Genomic DNA, 19,937 nt, shown 5'->3' with positions numbered 1-19,937 from the left:
TGCCTATGCCATAGTTTGATGCAAGGTGATTTTAAAAAAAGCCCTAAGATAATCAGAGAACATTTGGAGAAGCGGTTCTGTAACCATGAGTTTAAACTAAGAATTGGGAGGGGGGAGTTTTATAATCCGTTTCCTCTATCTTTTCTGTCTGTGAAGGAACAAAGCATGAGGAGGCCAAAACATCAAGAGAAGGAGAAAGAATTAAGCATTCTCTCTTCTCACTTCATTATCCCGTTGCTTAATTGGCACCTCTCTTTCCCAGTCTCTGGGCAAATGACAAGATTCTCAAGGTGACATTAGGGATTTTTCTAAGATAATGGGCTATCATATTAGGCAACGTCCACCAGATGGCACGCTTACACCATTGAATATTGTCTTCTCAGCACGCAGAGAAGTATGAATTGGCAACCCAGAGGGGAAGCTCCTGTCAAAATCTGGACTCGCGTCACCAGAAATAAATATTCAGTAATGAGCTATTAACCTTTATAGTTCCCTAAGGGGGAGTGGACATGCTGAATACTTTGCTGTAAAATTGTACAGGATCCTGCTGAGCTATACAGAAATGCATTTTGCTAGGATCCTTCTAAATCAGAAGAGATTCCAACAAGGAATGCCAAACTCGACCTAGAAAAGCAGTGGTTAGAATCGGACAATATTGATTTTTCGTGGGCTTGGTCAGTAAAAATATGGTAAGCCTTGCTCAGTATGGATGGCTTCTTGTTTCTGTTTCCATTTAACCCATGGTTTAGCATTCTGGAAGGTGCCAAATCCGATCCAGAAACAGGGAAAGAATGGAGTCCTTTGAGAAGACATTGATTGTCTAGGAGGTGTAGAGAGCCATGGAGAAGGCCTTGAGAAAAAATGTAGAAGCCGCTATGAAAACAAAAGGGGCAGAAGCATACCTTGAGCCCTGGGAAAGGAGACAGTATTAGGAAGAGACTTGCGATGGTTCCTCCCTGACTCCCTAGGGTATAAGAGGGCGAGGAGGGGGAAAAATCAGACTTGCAAGATTCTGTTAGCTTATTTCGATAAAACATAGTTTTAGTCCTCTTGTGGAGTCAGAATCCGGATCTCAAAAATTTTGGAAAGGATGCCAGAGTTCAGCTTGGGTCCCTTCCCATCCCCCCCGCTGCTTGGCTTCCTTTGTAGTAATGCACACCTTCCCATGTTAGCTTTTTGACAACCTCTTGTTTATACTCTAGCAACTTCAGGAGATCTAGATTTTGAAAAGCACCCCAGTGACAGTCAATTTAATCTCTCCCCACACCTAACAGCAGCACCATCTGTACAGCAGCTGCTTGCCTATCATCCCCGCATCGCACACTTCTTTTCACTCTGTGCTAAGAGGAACAATCTAGTATCACACTTTATTCCACACAACTAAGACCGGTTTGGAATGTTTGCTTTGAGGGGAAATTATCAAGCACGATCCTGCTTGTTCACAACTGTGTCAGGAAACAAGAGAGATGTGCTTTTTGTGGAATTAAACTGTTTCTGATCTGCCCACAATACTATGAATTTTTTTTTTGCATTTGCTAATAACAAGACTTCAATATCAGAGAGGCATGGGTCTTGGATGTTTCTGCAGAAGAAAGAAAGACAGTCTAAAGTTAGATTTCTTCCTTCAAGGGCAGACTTATGGAGGAAGAAAATCTCAGCTATTCTCTAGTTTCTGGTTATCCATTGCAAATATTATTTATTTATGTATGTATGTATGTATGTATGTATGTATGTATGTATGTATGTATGTCAATTGCTTACAAGATAATAGGTATAAGTAAAAACATAGTTATGAATACATGGATACATATAAGAAAAAATAAAATAAAAGAAACAATAGGACAGGGACGGTAGGCACGTTGGTGCGCTTATGCACGCCCCCTATAGACCTCTTAGGAAAGGGGTGAGGTCAATAGTAGACAGTCTAAGGTTAAAGTTTTTGGGGTTTAGGGAAGAAACCACCGAGTCAGGTAGAGTATTCCAGACATTGACCACTCTGTTGCTGAAGTTGTATTTCCTGCAATCAAGTTTGGTGCGATTAACCTTGAGTTTGTATCTATTGTTTGTTCTTCAAAATACTGCTGTATTTCTTCAGTCTGTATTCCATATTTCTTAACAGGAGCTTAGCTTTTATTATTCATTAGAATTAGTACAGGTAAGACTGTGTGACTATGGTTAAAACTATCCTGTGAGTTTCTGAACGAACCAGGGATAACTAGCTTTCAATATAACTATGACAAGACACCAGTCAACTTTTCTTTGGTGCTGACCACAGATCCACATCTCTGTGTGAACTATGGGATAGGGATTGGGAGGATGGCGATTACTCCACTAATTCTTTTTTAAGCTTTGGACTTTGATGATAAGAAACTAGGAATAAGATGGTTTAGCTCCTTATAGGACAAACTGTTCACAAGAGAAGGAGGCAGTTCATATGGACTTGACATCGGTCTTTTCCAGAAGAATACATCAAGATCTGAGAGAATTCTAGGGAGAAGAAGTTGAGCAGTGAAAGAGCTGGTTGGTAACTAAAATGGACTAGATGACTTTAATAGCTGTTGAAGTTAGACTATATACTATTGTTTTCTATCCAGAGTAAGGTTGGCTAGTAAATCTAAAACAGGGATGAGCAGTTGACATTAATTAGGATTTAAAGGCACTGAATGAGACTTGACGAATAGTCACTGAAGTGTTCTCAGCAACTTTGGGAAAAAGAATAGCGAAAGGAAAAAAAACACTGTGAGAAGACACAGCCAGATGACCCCAAAGTTTGACTGGTGTTGAAAGAGACCAAAAATAAGAATATCATACATATAACTCTTCCACCTGAGAGCAGATAGTAAAATGTCAGTTAATTAACTAAGCCCTTTCCTTAGACTTAGAGTAGTACAAGGAATTAGTACCTTGGAATTGGTGAATGTATTGTTAGGGAACCAACATATTTTAGGGTCACATTATATAGTGTTAAGACTTATTTAGTTAGAATGCTTTTGAAACCAAATGCAAGTCTACAGAAAAAATACCTTATTGTGTCAGGCTATAAGTTGGGAGGTGGAAAATAAATGGCTAAAGAATGCAAAAAATAGCAATTTTGAAACTGGTAAAAAGTCAAATTATCTCAATATTCTGAGGCAGCTTGGCTTATATCCCACTTATTTCTGTCTTTGTCTTGAATGAAATAAGAGAAAAAATTGGAAATGATCTTGGCCTGTCTTTCAGATCTTGAACCCCTATCTGCGCAACCCCAGGTCACTGACCTTCTAATCTAGGGGTGGGGAACTATGGTCCTTTTGTTGAGTTTAACTTGTTGACTTCAACTCCCAGGTCTGCTCCTTTGAAGCAGGCATTTACAGATTCAGTTAGGGCTATTGCAACAGTCAATGTATCTTGACTTCATAGGCTGACAGGGCTTGAAGCATGTATATAGTTCTTAGAACACATAATGTATAGGCTTCCATTAAGCAATATTAACTCTACAGTTATTAACCCTAGAGTTATTTTTTCATGACATTTGTTTTTAAATATTATGTATAAGGTGAAGCAGAATTCAAAATACTGCACTAATCAATGGAAATTCAAAGCAAACAATATTTTTAAATGTCATATCAAAGTCAGAGTTAGGGTTATTATGTGCAATTATGAAAAAAAGAGCTAGAATCAATAACTGCAAAATCAAAATAAGATCAGATCGTAATAATAAGGGAAGAAACTATAAAGATATTTTTCCTCCCACACACAACAGTTCTATAATGAAATGCAGTGGTTCTCAGTGGATGTTTGTCAGTTCCAAAATGTGGATCTTTTTCTTCTATATATGATGCAAATCTCATCTACTGTGAGCCCAAAGTGATTCGATTGCTGGGAGCTTTGATGTCTAGCTGCTCCTGAAAAATACCATGTCCATCTACAACAAAGGTGTTTATAATTTAGTGATGATGAAATGGACAGATTTGGTATATATCGTTGAGATCTAATTAGGTGGAGACAGAAAAATAGTACTGCCTGAAATCATTTTGATTGGGTTTTAGGTCCTGTAATTACTGGTATGGGAGTTGAAGTCCACTAGTAATAAAGGGACCACACAGTTGATTCTTCAAGTATCACATTATAGTATTACAACATTGCAGAATTGTTTGTTATAAGTCAGCCAGCCAGAAATTCTCTCTTTGTGTTCCTTTGCATCCCATTTCTGCCTCATATTCTCCACCAACAATCCAGCCAGCATTCCTGCCTTGAACTCTTACGGGGACATTTTATTTTATTATTGTTTATTTTATTTTATTTTAATTTTTGGTTTATTGCTTTGCAAACCTCAGGAGTTTTTCTAAGATTGCCAATAATCTCCCTCTTGTGTATGGATGGCACCATATGGATCCACACCGGGAGGCTGCATTTGTTATTACCACATAGCATGATTATATCCTGTTCTTATAATTGAAACCTCCTGGAAGTATTTTAAGCCTTGGTTTGCACAAAGCAATTCTGACTCAGTATCACTGTCTTCACTTCACTAATACATCAGGTTCATTCTCCCCCGCCCAAAATGGGACAGGAAGAAAGGGTGGTTTTCCGCTCTTTTTAGCATATATGAACTTGGCTTAACATTAATTCTTCTACCTATCCCTTTCACTGACTTTTATTGAAATGCTGCATGCATCAGTTGGCATATGTAACAGCTGGAAAAAAGCAGACAGGGGCTATCACAGGGCAGAAATGCTCATTAGTTTTAAGCGTTAAAAGAAACCGTTTTTCAAAGTGCTACTGAAGCTAAACAGTTGGGTTATCCGTCTAAATAACATCAAGTTTGTGTATTTTCTTCCTGGGTTTTGAAAATCAGGAGGCCTGGGGGAACAATTATTCAAAAACCGGGCTCCTAGAAGAAGTTCAGACAAAAACTACAGATAGTTTCTGTGTTTCAAGAATCACCCAGGTTAACTCTTCCCACAGTATTTATGCATGCGGTACAGATGCACAAAGCCCTCTGCCTCACTTTCCTCTACTTCCCCCATTTTCCCTGTACTTTTAGACCTGAAGATTCAGGCATCATTTGAATAGAAAGCTATTAGCTCTGCCTCGTCACCCCATTTCCAGGGCACTAATAACTCATGCCATGCTCTTTCCCTCACATGCTGCCTGTCGGCTTTAATAGCTTGACAGATCTGGCAATTTGGCTTGTTCCTCGACATGCTGATTCAGGCACAAAGTTTTAATAATCAGTCACATAAATATAAGTCCTTGCACACAAGCACTTCCTTCGTGAGCAGGTCTCTACTGGTTTGGATATTAGGGGAGCTTTGTATGAAGATGATCAAATCAGGAAGAACATGAGGCTATTGCAAGAGGGGAACTAACACATTCTTGTGAGCCAAGAAAATGGCAGAGCAGGAGTATCGAAGAAGTAATTAAGACAACTTGCAAAGTTACATGCACATTACATGAACCTACTGCAGTAGAGCAGATTCCTACTGTGGAGTATCAATATGGAAATATAGGATGTAGGGAAGATATTCCTCTTAAAGAAATGGCTATGTCTTTATTACACAATGGTGCTTTGCACACAGAACAAGGCAATCCATGATATTGCCAGATAAAACAGCTCTGATTGTAGGACTGGAGACATTTGCTGGAACTTCAAATTCTGCTGTCAGGAGACAAGAATGTTTCAGAAAGGCTGAAACGGACTGAGTTTATTAATATCACCGTATTCATTCAAACTAAGTCAATTCATGTTGCAATGGGGCTGATCCTTTCCTGTGTTATAGCCTGCTCAGCATTCATATTTCAGTATAGCATGGTTGCCAGATTCAGGAGTGAACTTAAAGAAAACCCTGAACTCTTTTGAAACGAGAACATTAGGAACTTTTCCTCAAAAACTAAATTCTAAAAAATGCCATCTTTCACTTTCTCTATGCAGTTCTTCAGTTAGGGTTTGCATCAACTGTATTTCCCTCAAGGACTAAAGAAAAAAGTGGACTTACGTAACAACTACAGCATGCAGGTTTTTACAAATTACAGTTAGTTCTTCCCACTGAAATGGGCTATAGGTAGTCCTTGCAGAGACCATTTGCAGTTAGGATGGACGCTCCTAAAATGTACTTATGACCCAGTTCCAGAGTTAATAGAGGTACCCCACCCCCCCAAAGTGGCACCCCCATCCTCATTTCAGGCACTTGACAATCAGCTTGCCTTTATGGATGGTTGCAGTGTTCCATGGTCACTTGGCAAGATTTATATATATTTTTTTCTGGAAAACATCCTTTACAATTCTAAGTTGAGGACTCCTTATACCAGGGGTGGGCAACTATGGCCCTTTTATGAATTATGGACTTCAACTCCCAGAATTCCTGAGCAAGCATGGCTTGCTCAGGAATTCTGGGAGTTGAAGTCCATAATTCATAAAAGGGCCATAGTTGCCCACCCCTGCCTTATACCATGGATGAAGATATACACACGAACATGGACTGTCTTGGTCAATAGCAGTCTCTACCTTGGTCTGCAATAACATTTGTCTATTTCTCTCTATCAATGAGAGCTAGTTTGGTGCAGCAATTAAAAGCAGTGTAGAAGCCAGGACAGTGAGTTCTGGCTAGCTAGCTAGCTTTAGGCCAGTTAACCACTCTCAGGTCTCTATTATGAAGTTGAAAAACATTTATCATCTTCTATCGGACCAGTGTGGATAGAATGGTTACATCATGAGGTCTGAAGCTTTCAGGTTACTGGAGATTGCTCCACTGCTGAGCTGGTTATTTTTATCCTCTGTTTGCCTAGGGTTGTATCTTTATATTTTTACAATGTTTACTTTTTAAAGTGAATTTTATCTTTTATAGTATCATTGTAATATACATTTCAAAGGTGCTTTTTCAAAAGGCAACTGGACTATGTTTTTTCTTTGAGGAAGAAGATGTTTCACTTCTCACCCAAGAAGCTTCTTCAGTTGTCAGAACTGAAGAAGCTTCTTGGATGAGAAGTGAAACATCTTCTTCCTCAAGGAAAAGACACTGTCCAGTTGCCTTTTGAAAAAGCACCTTTGAGACCACCATGACCTGGATGACTGAGGATCTCCATAGACATTGTCTTTAGTTGTGAGCCACCTTTGGTGATATGATATGTATATAGTTATATAACTTTAATAGGTAGATGATACATAGACAGATAGATATCTTCATTTTGTAGTGAATTGATTTAGTCTGCTAACAAACAAATGCACCTGGAGTTGCTCTAGTAAGTGAGGTGACTTACAAATGGAGCTCTCTTTTACATTCTCAGATATATAGGATTGAATTCAAAATTTGTATTCAACAGATTTCTACTGAAGAGAAAAGTGGGTGAAAATTTCTCCTGATTTCCAATGCAAGCCTCAGTGCTGTCTTCTGTACAAGTGTGAGCAAAAAAAGAAACCCCAAATTCTAGCTCTACAGTATTGCCTCCTAATTCATCACAAATGAAATATTTTGGACTGAGTTCACATTCTGTCTTTTCTTACCTGAGTGTTGATTCGGATAGCGCCAATGGAAGGGATTTCAAAATAATAACCTTAAAAAAAAACACACACACAAAAGTTAATGTTAGAAATTTTTTTTAACATCATCTTTTGAACTGGTTTTCAGGACAAAATCCTGGATAGTGGATGTGGCAGTGCCTGGAGACAGCAGAAGCGAAGAGAAAGATCTGGAGAAGATAACAAAATACAAAGACCTACAAATAGAACAACTATGGCAAAAGCAAGCAAGGGTAGTACCAATAGTAACAGGGCCCTTGGGTGCAATCCCAAAACAACTGGTGCATCACTTGAACAGCATAGGCATTGACAAATTTGCCATCAGTCAAGTGCAGAAGGCGGCTTTATTTGGAATAGCTTCCATCCTGTGACGATATCTGTAACACTGCCATACATCCAGATTTGCCTATCCCAGGTCCTTGGTAAGAATCCAATAGGTAGACAAAAATGCCAAACCCAGTCTGAACATCTGGCTGATGGTGCGATGATGACGATTAATAATATGTGGGCTTCAAACCCATGCCTGCTTTTCTAGCACCAGTGCATCCATCAGGCCCATTTGTTCTGATCTCTTCCCAGTCCAACTCTTGGCAGCTGTGACCCTCACTGCCTCCAGCCCTTTCCACCTCTCTACAGCCTCTGCCTCTGCAGTTACCATGTCTGTTTAGCAGTCTACCTGTGTGAACTTTACAGTTTTTTGTTTATTTCTCTCTGACCCTTCATTTACAGAAAATTCATCAGCAATAAATGACTTGATGTGACATTATATTTCTTCAATTTTGTAAACAGGGAAGCCAAGATAGTTACAGTCACCAAGACCTAAATGTCGAAGGGCTGATCTAGAAAGATGCAATAATTTATCTCCTCCATTTCAGTTCAGGTGACTGTAATTATCAATTTTAGAGAAAAAAGCAGAACTCTCCAAGAACCCAAATAAACTTTGTTGCTACAGCCTTGAGATCTACTGTGGACTGAAAGTTGCTTAAACTGTATGGTTTGAACTTTTACTGTACAGCTGGGGCTATAGGGAAATTACTTTAAGACTGGGAGTGATGATTGTTCAGACTTAGAAGTGGTTAGATGATAATGTCATATTACATTGAAACTGAATTGCCTCCAAAAATTCTCCAGATTGTTATATGACTGAATATTAATGGGGTGTAAATCATGCATTCAGCACAGAATAATCTTGTAATCAAAGTAACATGGAGAAAAAGAAGAATGAAATCATGTGGAAAAGGTTGATCGGGAGAGTACTAACCATGTCAGCCTCAACTGTTAGATAGAATGAGGGATTAAACTATAGGATGGGGCGAAACCACACATTTAGCACCCAGTCACACATTTGTGGTGGTATTTTTTTTTTCCTTTTTAAAATTAATGGTGGCAATGACTGCAGTCTCTGAGTGGCAAATTGTTTCCATTCCCACTCCTAAACCCCAAGCAATGCAAAAGTATCCCAAACTGTTCTGAAAATATCCAAATTGTTCTGAAAATATCCACAGCACGATTCTTCCTAAATCAGGAAGCAGGGTGGGAATGGTATACAAATCAAAACAATCCCATGTGAAAGATTTGGAGCTACCTCAGCTGGAGATGTGGTATTTGTAAAGGTCAGGAGCCAGAGTTTGACACCCACTCTGGTACCTCAAAAGTTTTCATCCCACATCAATCTCTATTTTCTATCCTACTTGATTGCAGTTTCTAAATAGTTCTGGAATGACTTGAATCTGGCCATGGGACTGCATGCAATTCCTGAGAAAAAATTGTGGTGCTTAGTGGGATGGATTGTAAAGTAAGAGTGGTTTCTCCTGAGTTCTTGGTTCTTTTTTTACAAACCAGCTCTAGTCACAAAGATTTATATAAGTTGTAACAGTCTCTCCTTGTTTAATCTGCATGTTTCCTATTTGTTTACAGATTTCTTTCTCCTGTGATTAAAAGCCGGAAGTATTATGACAGCTTTCTCCATCCTGATGCTTCCAAATGTGCCATCTAACCAATATAATAATGGAACATCTATTTTATGGAAAACTTCTCTTTCTCAAGATTTCTCTCCTCTGCTCTTTCTTGCCCACTCAATCATCTTGCACTTCATGCAGCTTCTGCTGTGCAACAATAGAGCCATGAGCTTTCCCTTCCTGGCATTTTGAAACGAGTTGGCTCTTTTTATTCCTGAGAAAGTTATGGGGGTAGCTTGCTATCAGTAACAATAGGATACTTCTCTTTTCTAACTACCTATATCTTTCTCTCTCTCCTTCAGAAGTTCCTGCTGTTGACAATGGAGCTTTTCCTAAGTATGATGTCACTGTTGCTGTCCAAATATCTTTGATGTCAAAAACCCAGACCTGGGGGATCAGCAGCGGGAGATTACAAAACTCTCAAGAAACAAAGGGTTTCCTCCTGCTTCACATGCCCTTCAGAACAAAGGCTGCAAGAACAAAGCAGCACACAGAACCTTCAGTCAGAAACAGGTGGGTTTTTAAAGAGAATATGGAAAAAGGAAGCTGAAGGGGTTCATATATCTACAAATCATTAAAATAAGGAAGTCAACAAACAAAACAAAACATCCACGGGGTTTAAATAATTGTCAAAATCTCTCTCTTTTCTAAAATTAAGCTTTTTGGGGGAACTAGATGTTACAGTACATGAGGTTCTTATTAATATTCTTATTGAGAGACAGGGAATGAGCATCAGGAATTTACATGAATAAACAGTAAGGAAATATCTGGGGGTGGGGGGCATTGAAAGATGAGCAACAAACAAACTTAATAAACAAAATACAATAAAAAGTGGTGGCAGAATAAAGATGAAGGAACCATATTCTCAAATTCTCTGCTCAACATGTATGATTTGTAGGTTCCTGTTCAGTAAAAATCTTCACGTCAGTTGCACACATCTGATGTACTTGAGTTTAATTTAAATCACAGTGAATTTAATTTTGGAAATGATTTATAAAATGCAGTAGGTTTCTATTTGTATCTTTTAAGATACCTTATAACCTAATCCAAAGGTCCACTCAACTAATGTCTGTTGGGGACAAATTACTGTGTTTAGTATAGGACAATGGCTGGAGATTCCGAGAGTCACTGTGCCAACTCATCTGAAAATCCCTGGGTTGATGAAGCCTGGTTTAGTATTAATAATCAGTGAAAAGATATTTCAAAGATCTTATTTCAGTTGGGTAACCTTATTAGTTTATTGTGACTTCGGTGGCATCTTGGAGCACAGCAACAAAAGGACCATTGAATCAATTTTCATCCTCACCTTCAAATAACTTGGAATTGTATTTACATCAGTTTCTAGGTTAATTCTGGTAAGCCTTGTTCTATACAAATTAATTAATTCAGTGAAGCAGTTGATAGCTGTGCTTCTTCAAACTTGATTTTTAAAAAGTTGAAAGCAAACCTTGGCAATTGATTCTGATCCTGCATTACTTGACCATATGAAAAAAAAAAAAAGTGGACTGGCCAGAAAATGGCAGCAGCTAATATAAATTGAGCAAAACTCTTAGAAGTTTCTTTTCACCAAGCTTCTCTACTTGGATGTAGTGGCAATCAAAACACTTGCAGACATACAATGATGCATGATGATGGCTGGAAGGAGGAAGAAATACTTAAGGCCTAAAAGGGAGAGTAACATTAGAATTACAATGAGAATTAGTTGCTACCTGCACCGCTGATCTGAGATGGAAAAGGACAAGGGAGTAGAGTGGATAAAAAGAGAGAAGTGGGCACTTGGCTATTCTGTCTAGAGGTTTTTCCACAGGGCAGAACAATGGGAAGATGGATTACTGCCAGCCCAAAGGTTCACAGACTTCCACCACCTGCTGAAAGATACAGACTGTGTGAACAGAAAGCCAGCCCTGGGGAACAAAAGGGCACACAAGGCAATTTCAGATAAATGAGAGACAGCAAGAAGGTTTCCGATACAGAGGAAGGTGAGGAGTTTAAAAGACTGTCTGAATGTAACAAGCCCTCAGAGGAGTAGGTGGGGTGGGGAGCAGCTTCAGAGACCTTATAAAGGGGTCTGTGGTCACATTAGTTATCAGGCGCAAGAGAGGAAATGAGCTAAGGGATAATATCCACGGACCCGCTAACAGCATACGGGTTTTTGTATATTACCAGACTTTCATTTGTGTAATTCACATCCCTGCCATTTTTTTTACACAAAGTGTGAGTTCTATTAATTCTGGTAATGGCATCTTCCACATATGGTTCTCCTGGATTCTCCTAGAATTCCTTCTTTTCTCAAAAGAAACAAGCCAAAGCCGAACCTCCTCCCCATAATTCAGGTTAAGGAGCAAAAGATGAAACTGCTGAACCTTGGTGTGGAACGTCCTTTGTCTGGAAGTGCTTTTCTTATAGCTCTTTTTCTATGCTCCCCTTTCCCCCAAAGAAAAATATCTGCCCTTGTCAATGACTGGTATATAGCTAGTGAATAACTATTTTCCATGGACATAGAAAGTAGGACCAGAAATAATGGGTTTAAGTTGCAGCTACCTAGACTTCATATACTGTAAGTATTAGAAGTATTAGAAAAAAACTAATTTGTACAACTGTGGAAGAGTTTACTTGTGGAAGTTGTGGGTTGGATGGAGGGTATGAAGAAGGGGTTGAAATTACCTCTCATGGGTAATTTAATTAATTTCCTTATATATTGCAATTAGTTGAAATCCCTTTCAACTAAATAATATTACCATTCTCCTAGGTAAGATTATCCGGAAAATAGATAAGCAATAGTGCGTTAATCATTTAATCTTTCAATATGGAACACCCCCTTCTTCTGTTCCCTCCAGATGTTGTCCAGATTTATTAGGAATTCAGCTCCCATCATCAACAGCCCTTCATGAAAATACAGAAGGATAGCTGTGACCCAAGTAAAAAAGGGCTCCAATCTCTGGAAAATAGCCAGCTAACTTTTGACCAGCAGAGGGTATGTCCCATTCCCCCACTTTATACACTACAGTAAGAGAAGGCAATTTTGCTCCTGAGCAAAACCGAATGTTTTGAAGAAGAGGCAGGATAAGGCAACCTACCTTTATTAGCACAAGCCATCCACTGCAGGGGAGTGACATCATAGTTATGCTGTCCAACAGAAAAGGTGAATACTCGTACCTGGAACAAAACAACCAACAGATAAGGCGGATGTCTACCAAAGGGAGTAAATGAATATATCATTCCCTTACTCTATCCCATACTTAAATGGCTTCATTGTAAACTCTTTTAAATGAAATTTACCAATATGCTAATTCAAATATTAGCAAAATCTCCTATGTCATGAATAGGATAATGATGTCACATCAGTCAGTATGACCACTAGTCAACTTCTTTCCTAAATATATATATAAAGACCTGCCATTCATCCTAAAAATGTGAAAAAGGCTTACTGTATCTTAAGAGATGCTGCGAGGGGTCTAGGACAACTCCGCTATGGCCAACTTGCCACAGGACAATTCGCCATAGCCAACTTGCCATGGGACAACTTATTGCAGGACAATTCAATGCTGTATTAATAATTTCATTCAGTTATTTTAATTATTGGTGTCCACATTTTTGTTGAAATTATTGTAACTTTTGTATTTCTAGATTGACTTTCTTTATTTTATGGCCACGGTTCCATTGAAATTAATTTAACTTTTGCATTTGTTGAATTCTCCTTGGGTGCATTGTCCCAAGGTGAGTTGGCAGCGGTGAGTTGGCTGCAGTGCTTTGTTCCATTCCATGCTGAGAGCTGCTGGAGGTCAGCAAGGAATGAATCTAACTGAGCATGTACTGGAGTCCCTGATAAGGCCTAACTCATGGCAATAAGAATGGCAAAACATCGGATTTCCGGTTTGTCGGCTTTGCGAGCGGTAGGGATTCGCGAAGCTGCGCGATCCCTGCCGCGCTAGCCGTTTTTGGGGCTCCGATCCGAAAGGGTGCGGAGCAAGGCTGCCCTGCAGGGGCAGCTGAAGGTAGGGGGGATCCGGGAAAGGGTTTGGGGGTGCTGCAGACCCCCTCCCTAGCCGGCAGAACCTCCTTTTACCAAGACGGCGTAGCGGCGGTCCGTAATGGCCGCCACAAAGAAGCCAGCAGCTGGGCAAGTATGCGCTGGAGGAAGAGGAGAAAGTTTTTAAAAGTGAAAGTCTTCTTGGTCGACCCAGGACTCTAAGATATATTTAATTTAATTCCTGAAAATGATGGCTTTTTGGATGATTCTTTCCACAAGAGAAAATAAGCGGCAATTCTGAGGTGCTGAAAGGAAAGTTTACTCTCCACCCCGACGGAATTAATAAATGGATATTGAGAAACCTGGTTTTTTTTTCAGGTAAAACTAGCTTTTTGGGATAAGTCGGAAGGGAGAGGACAAAAAATATATTTATCTGGTTGGATTTTGTTGGAGGAGATGCCTTAAGGATTTGAAAACAGAAATAAAATCTTAATAAGGCTTCAAAATACAGATTTGAATTTTCTTTTTTCCTTTGTCTGATACTACCCCTGGAAGAGAAAGGGGGAATTTTGGCTTGGCTTGGATTGATTGAGGATTGTGGACTTTGGGATTGTCTTATTTTTCTTTTGGAATATTTTGGTTGGTGAAAAGAGGGAAAAAGAAAAGAAAAGATCTATAATGGCTTTTTCTTTTGAGGAACTGAGGGATGAATATGAGCAAACAAAAGCAGCCTGTAAAGATGGTATGGAAAAAGCTTTTCTTTTTTTAGAAATGGCGTTGGTTAACTATGAACAGACAATACAGATGGAAGCTGAAGAACAAGAAGAAGAAGATGAAGACGCCATCTTCAATGAATCCCAAAATTCATCTAAGAAAGAAGGAAGGAAGAAAGCGAGGAAAATGAAGGATTTAAGATCTAAAAAAACATTTAAGAAAGAGAAAAATACGATGCAAAATAAATACAATGATAGCAAACAAGAGAAAAAGGGAATACAACAGAGAAGGGATGCCGGCAAGACATTAGAAGAAGGGGGGTTAGAAGAAGGGTTAGAAGGGTTAGAAGGGTTAGAAGAAGAAGAAGTTAGAAGAAGAGGGGGTAGGAAGATTTGGTGGGGGAAGAAAGAAAGGGGAAAGGCGGAGAAAAGCCACAAAGTTTTAAAATTAGATGGGAAAAGAGGAATCCTTTTTAGGGATAATGGGTAAAGCATAAATTTTTTAAAAAAAGATTCTGCAAGGTACACAAGATGGTATTGTAACATTTGTATTAGAAATAGAAAATTAGAATGGCTTAAGAGTTAATAAGAAATTAAAATGTTGAAATGTTTAATAATGATTGATTTTTAAAATGTAATAAAATATTGAAGGGAAAGGCAATGAGAATGCTATAAGATTTATTATTTAACTACGTATTAAGGAGGATATTATGTATTTAAACATTTTTGATTTTTTACTCTGTTTTTATTGTTACTAAAAGTAAAAATTAGTAGATAGAATGTACCAAGCAGAATCAAATTGGGTATTAGGTGTTATTTTAAATGTTAATCTAATTAATTTAGGGAGAGGATAGAAAGGCATCATACTCTGATTAGTGATTTCAGGAGAAATTCTTTTTTTTTTTTCATTATAAGGAATGAGATAGAGGGATAATAAAGGATGGGCAAAAGATACAAATATAATGATTTAAATTAAGATGGATTGAATAAGATAGAATTATGAAGAGTGAAATGTGTGGAGAAGTTTATATAGAGAAACAGAATGGTAAATAAAATAAGTAATGATCTGTAAGAGGAGCATGAATATAATTAAAGCCCATATAAAGAGAGGTACCTGGGGCCAAGTTACTTTACTAAAAGATTTTTTATATGTATGTTTGTGTCTGTTTATGTCTTTGAGAGTATTGGTGAAACCTTGTAGAAACATAGAAAGAGAGTGACGATAATCAAGTCAGAAAGAAATAGATGAAATAATATAGAAATGTATTGTATAAGATAAGGTTTTATCTGACTTGTTAAATCTATAATGGAAAAAGGTTCAAATATGTAATGGTTGATGATGATTTGTTTGTTTTTTGAAATTAATAAAACTTGCTTAAAAAAAAAAAAGAATGGCAAAACATCTAGCCTTTTCCAATATCATGACTATAGCATTCAGCAAAGCTCATCATTGTGATGGTACATGAGTTTTCAGAGCCATGGGCTCAGCCTCTCTGGTTAGATCCATGCAGGTTAAAAAGGTTTCCCAGGAAAGGATATATGGGTGGCCTTTGGTACTAGAAAATGCATCTTTAAGGGAGGGGATGATCCTGCTGATAATATAAGAAGGCAGATGTTTGACTTTTCCTCAACTTCCACTGTCCATTTGATTCCTAACCAGGTTAGAATATAGAACATAGAATAACAGAGTTGGAAGGGACCTTGGAGGTCATCTAGTCCAATCCATTGCTCAAGCAAGAGAGTCTATTCCAAATATTAGCCTCTAGCTAGGATTAAACGCACAGTCTCCTGATTGTGAGGCAAGAGCTCCACCTCTAGGCCACTGCACCTAGCTTGTTGAGAAGATTATTGTGTTGTAGCTTCAGAAAACACTGGAGGAAATGGATCCATTTCAGTAGGGTTTTAGGCCTAGATATGGACCAAAACAGCACTGACTGAACTTGTGAGCAGTACAATTATCCTTGTTTTTCTTGACCTTTCAGCAGCTTTCAATTTCATCATCATGGTTTCCCCTTCTACCAGTTCTGGGTGGTCTAGGGAAAACCATCTTATTTATTATTGTTAATTTATTGCTGATGAGTTATTCTCAGTCACTTTTTTGTTTTTCTTGCATTGTTTTTCATCTCTCTTGTTATATTGATGTTTTTAATTGTATTTGCCTCCCATAGTTCTTTTCATGAGATGGGCAGACATATCATTGAAATAAATAAATAAATAATCTTAGGCACAAGTGTCTCTAACCAGGTATGCTGAAGAAGCCACCACAGAGAGCCTGCTGGGTCTAATGGTTAAGATACCAAGCTAGAAAGGGGGAGACTGTGAGTTCTAGTCCCACCTTTGCCATGAAAGCCAGCTGGGTAACTTTGAGCCAGTCACTCTCTCTCATCCCAACTCACCTCATAGGGTTGTTGTGGGGAAAATAGGATGACGAAGGTGTGTTGGATATATTCACCACCTTGAGTTAATCATAAAAATACTAAAGACAGGATACATACATATGTGTGTGTGTGTGTGTGTGTGTGTGTGTGTGTGTGTGTATATACATATACATATACATACCGTGTTTCTCATATAATAAGGCCGGGTCTTATTTTTTTTTGAGCCCTGAAAAAATGGCTAGGCCGTCTTTTCGGGGGTGACTTAATTCCCCCCCCTTTCATCTTTGGGTGGGCAGGCGGCGACAGCTTGGATGTTGACCTCGGCGTTGGTGAGGCACTTAGTATCGGGGTCAACGCAGGCAGCACCATATCTGGGTGTGCAACAAAAGTACTTCCTAACGGCAAGCCCCCCCACCATTCCCCCCATTTCGCATGTCTTAATATAGGCCTTAATTTGGGGGGAGGGGCTTAATTTCATTTTATGCCTATAAAACATGCTGGGACTTCCTATTGGGGGAGGCCGTATTGTTGGAGAAACAGGGTATATATACACACACACACATATCAATTTTAAAAAGAGTATTGTGCATTTCATATTGCTTTGCTAAACTTCTTATGAGAGAATAGTACCTGATAGTAGTATGGATTGAAGAATATTCATTGTAGTTTATAATCCTCTGTTTAGGAGCTTATTTTTTGTTAATCTGAATATATATGACACCCTCTGGGATAGATGTACGAAAAAAGGACTGAAAATGCAAGAGCATATTGATTTGATTCCCCAGCTCACTAATTGATTTTTTGGGCAGTTTTGTGGCAAAAACTAAATCATATGCAAGATGGCAATTGGCTATGCATTTTCAAGCAGCTGTTATATACCCATATGGATTGATCCAATGAAGCAAATATTATTTTATTGACTTTGGATCATATTTATGAAGAAAAAAATGGTTCTAAGCTGTGTTGCTTTATCTGTTTGTTTGTTTGTTTGTTTAAAAGATGTATATGGTCTCCCATCTAAAACAATTCTGGGCTGCTTACAACAGCACTGTTCTTGCTGCTGAATGGCTTCTGTAATAGCACTGTTGCTCAGTTCCATATCAAGGAAAGAATTAATTTTCTTGGTTGTCTTAATCAGGGTTCATGTACTTCCACTTTTCCTAAGAGGAAAAATCTATTGTCAAGAAAAATAAATTTGATATATTATGGAAGGATACCCCCATTTTTATTGAAGAGGGAAAGACCCAAAAGTCCCATAATAATTACACAAGGTATTTCTGAAATACTGTGCATAAAAAGGAACCTACAGGAATTAGAGGCATTACAAGAGAGGAGGAGAAAAAGAAAGGAAATTCTGCTCTCCAGCTTCTCTTATTTCCAATTTCATCCTCCTTTTCTCGGAGAAAGGGAGGCAGAGAAAATAGTTCCACAGCTTTTGGATGTGCCAACTTCTTGCTTTGATAATATTTATTTATTTATTTGGTTTGTCAATTGCTTACAAGATAATAGGTATAAGTAAAAACATAGTTATGAATACATCGATACATATAAGAAAAATAAAAAAATAGAAGAAACAATAAAACAGGGACGGTAGGCACGTTGGTGCACTTATGCACGCCACTCATGATTCTATCATCCCTAGATCAGACTACTCATTTCAAATAGCCAGCTTATTTCAAGTGTGGGTGGTCAGTGTGCCCACATTAGTGAGGTGGAAGGGGCAAACTTTGTTTCTCTCAGGTAACCTCCATCTTCTTGTGGAATAGTTTTCCTCTGAGGGATTCAGGGGGCACCTCCCCGACCTTGTTTCAAGAGGACTAGGATTTTCCATACAACTTTACAGTATTATTGCTGAGGTAATTATACTGTGAGCAGCATCCAGAATTGCTCTTATTCTTTTTTACTTTTATTTTTATTCTCTATTGTTCAGTTTATTATGGTTTTATAGTTGTTTTCCTGGGGAATATTTTATGTAGATGTTCTGTTGGTTTATATTTACCTTGCACAATATTTAAGTATACTGTATCGATAAATGTATGTTTGTTTCTCTTCATCCAATCATTACACATCTCTTATAGAAATTGCAGAGGTAAAGAAAAGTTTCCTGTGCTTTCTCTTCTTCATTCACTGGGAATTAAGGATCCAGTATAGTCTGGAGGGAATCCCTGTAATTCAGACTTTCAAAGGAGAGGCCATTCTAATCACATTGGATGACAACTTCTGTCATCTTCACTTTGCAGAATTTGAGTTCTGTAAATTGAACCCTTTCCCTGGAGCCATCTCACACTCCCAATCAATTAAGTAAGCTGAACTGGGTTCTACTTTGGACCTATTAAAATATTGGAGTCCTTCTTTTCTTGCCCTCTCTAAAACATTTCAGGCGATGTTAAATTAATCCTCACTTTCACCTTTCCAATCAACAAGTTTCCACTGTCAATTTCCATTCTCGGCTGTATACATATACTGAAATTAAATTTAGATATTGAAAAACTGAGGATGAATTTTGAAGGAATCATGACAACTGTCCTGCTTCTAATGCCCACTAGGTGTTACATTAAGACTTATACATATACAATAAGTTAGAAAAGTGAGGTTCTTTCTTTCTTTCTTTCTTTCTTTCTTTCTTTCTTTCTTTCTTTCTTTCTTTTTCTTTCTTTCTTTCTTTCTTTCTCTTCTTTCTTTCTTTCTTTCTTTCTTTCTTTCTTTCTTTCTTTCTTTCTTTCTTTCTTTCTTTCTTTCTTTCTTTCTTTCTTTCTTTCTTCCTTCCTTCCTTCCTTCCTTCCTTCCTTTCTCTCTCTCTCTCTTTCTCTGTCTCTTCCTTTTTCTTTCTCTCTCTCTCCTGGCACAGAAGTGACTGGGGACTGTGGATACCTACAAGTTTTCTATTGCTCATGGTATCCTCTCCAAAAAAATGCAAAGGAGACATAACCCTCTCCTTTATTTCTTTGTATGAAAAGGGAAAAAGAATGTGAACATGAAGAGTAAAAAAGTTATGCGACTTTGAGTCTAAGCCATTTAATTTGAACTTCCATTAACAGGCTGACATTTTATCACACAGTTGACTTTGATGGGATATCTGAAAAATCTGACATGCGAACAAAATGTATTCTTTGTCTTGGAGAAACAGCCTCTACAAATTTTCAAAGGAAGTTCTGTCCACATTTCCTTCTGGCACTTCAAGGTCAGTGCAAGCAATAAAACCAGTGCCGGTATGTTAGACACCCCATTAAAGGGGCAGTGGCTCAGTGCAGGAGCAGACAGGCAGGAAGATCAACTGTCTAAATAGCTGGCATCAAATGAGGCAGATAAAACCTGAGTTAGCTGCTGCTGTCCGTTCCCATAACTAAATCGAAGCAAGTCAGACAGCTGGGCCTTCAATTATTTGCCATTTCTATAGGAATATATCCTATATTCAAGGAT

The 19,937-nt window shown here is 38.3% G+C and overlaps 1 protein-coding gene and 1 long non-coding RNA gene across 4 annotated transcripts in view; one reads left to right on the top strand and one right to left on the bottom strand.

The window, feature by feature from the left end:
* Positions 1-9,147, top strand: part of LOC148132054 (uncharacterized) — a 112,108-nt gene extending 102,961 nt beyond the window's left edge. For both annotated transcript variants that reach the window (XR_015747547.1, XR_015747546.1), the window contains one exon: positions 7,608-9,147. This is a non-coding gene — a long non-coding RNA (uncharacterized LOC148132054). The remainder of the gene's footprint in view (positions 1-7,607) is intronic.
* CACNA2D2 (calcium voltage-gated channel auxiliary subunit alpha2delta 2) overlaps positions 1-19,937 on the bottom strand; it is a 681,501-nt gene that overhangs the window by 69,291 nt on the left and 592,273 nt on the right. For both annotated transcript variants that reach the window (XM_087954963.1, XM_087954964.1), the window contains exons 13-14: positions 12,534-12,612; positions 7,484-7,533 (exon numbers count right to left, since the gene is read on the bottom strand). In XM_087954963.1, the coding sequence (XP_087811089.1) occupies positions 7,484-7,533; positions 12,534-12,612 (129 nt within the window). The remainder of the gene's footprint in view (positions 1-7,483; positions 7,534-12,533; positions 12,613-19,937) is intronic.

The sequence above is a fragment of the Notechis scutatus genome, chromosome 2, assembly GCF_049901735.1.
Source record: "Notechis scutatus isolate UNSWTSFEM ecotype Mainland chromosome 2, rNotScu1.2, whole genome shotgun sequence".
NCBI lineage: Eukaryota > Metazoa > Chordata > Lepidosauria > Squamata > Elapidae > Notechis > Notechis scutatus.
Note: the sequence above shows the minus strand (reverse complement) of the source record. Positions and strands in the feature narration are given on the sequence as shown.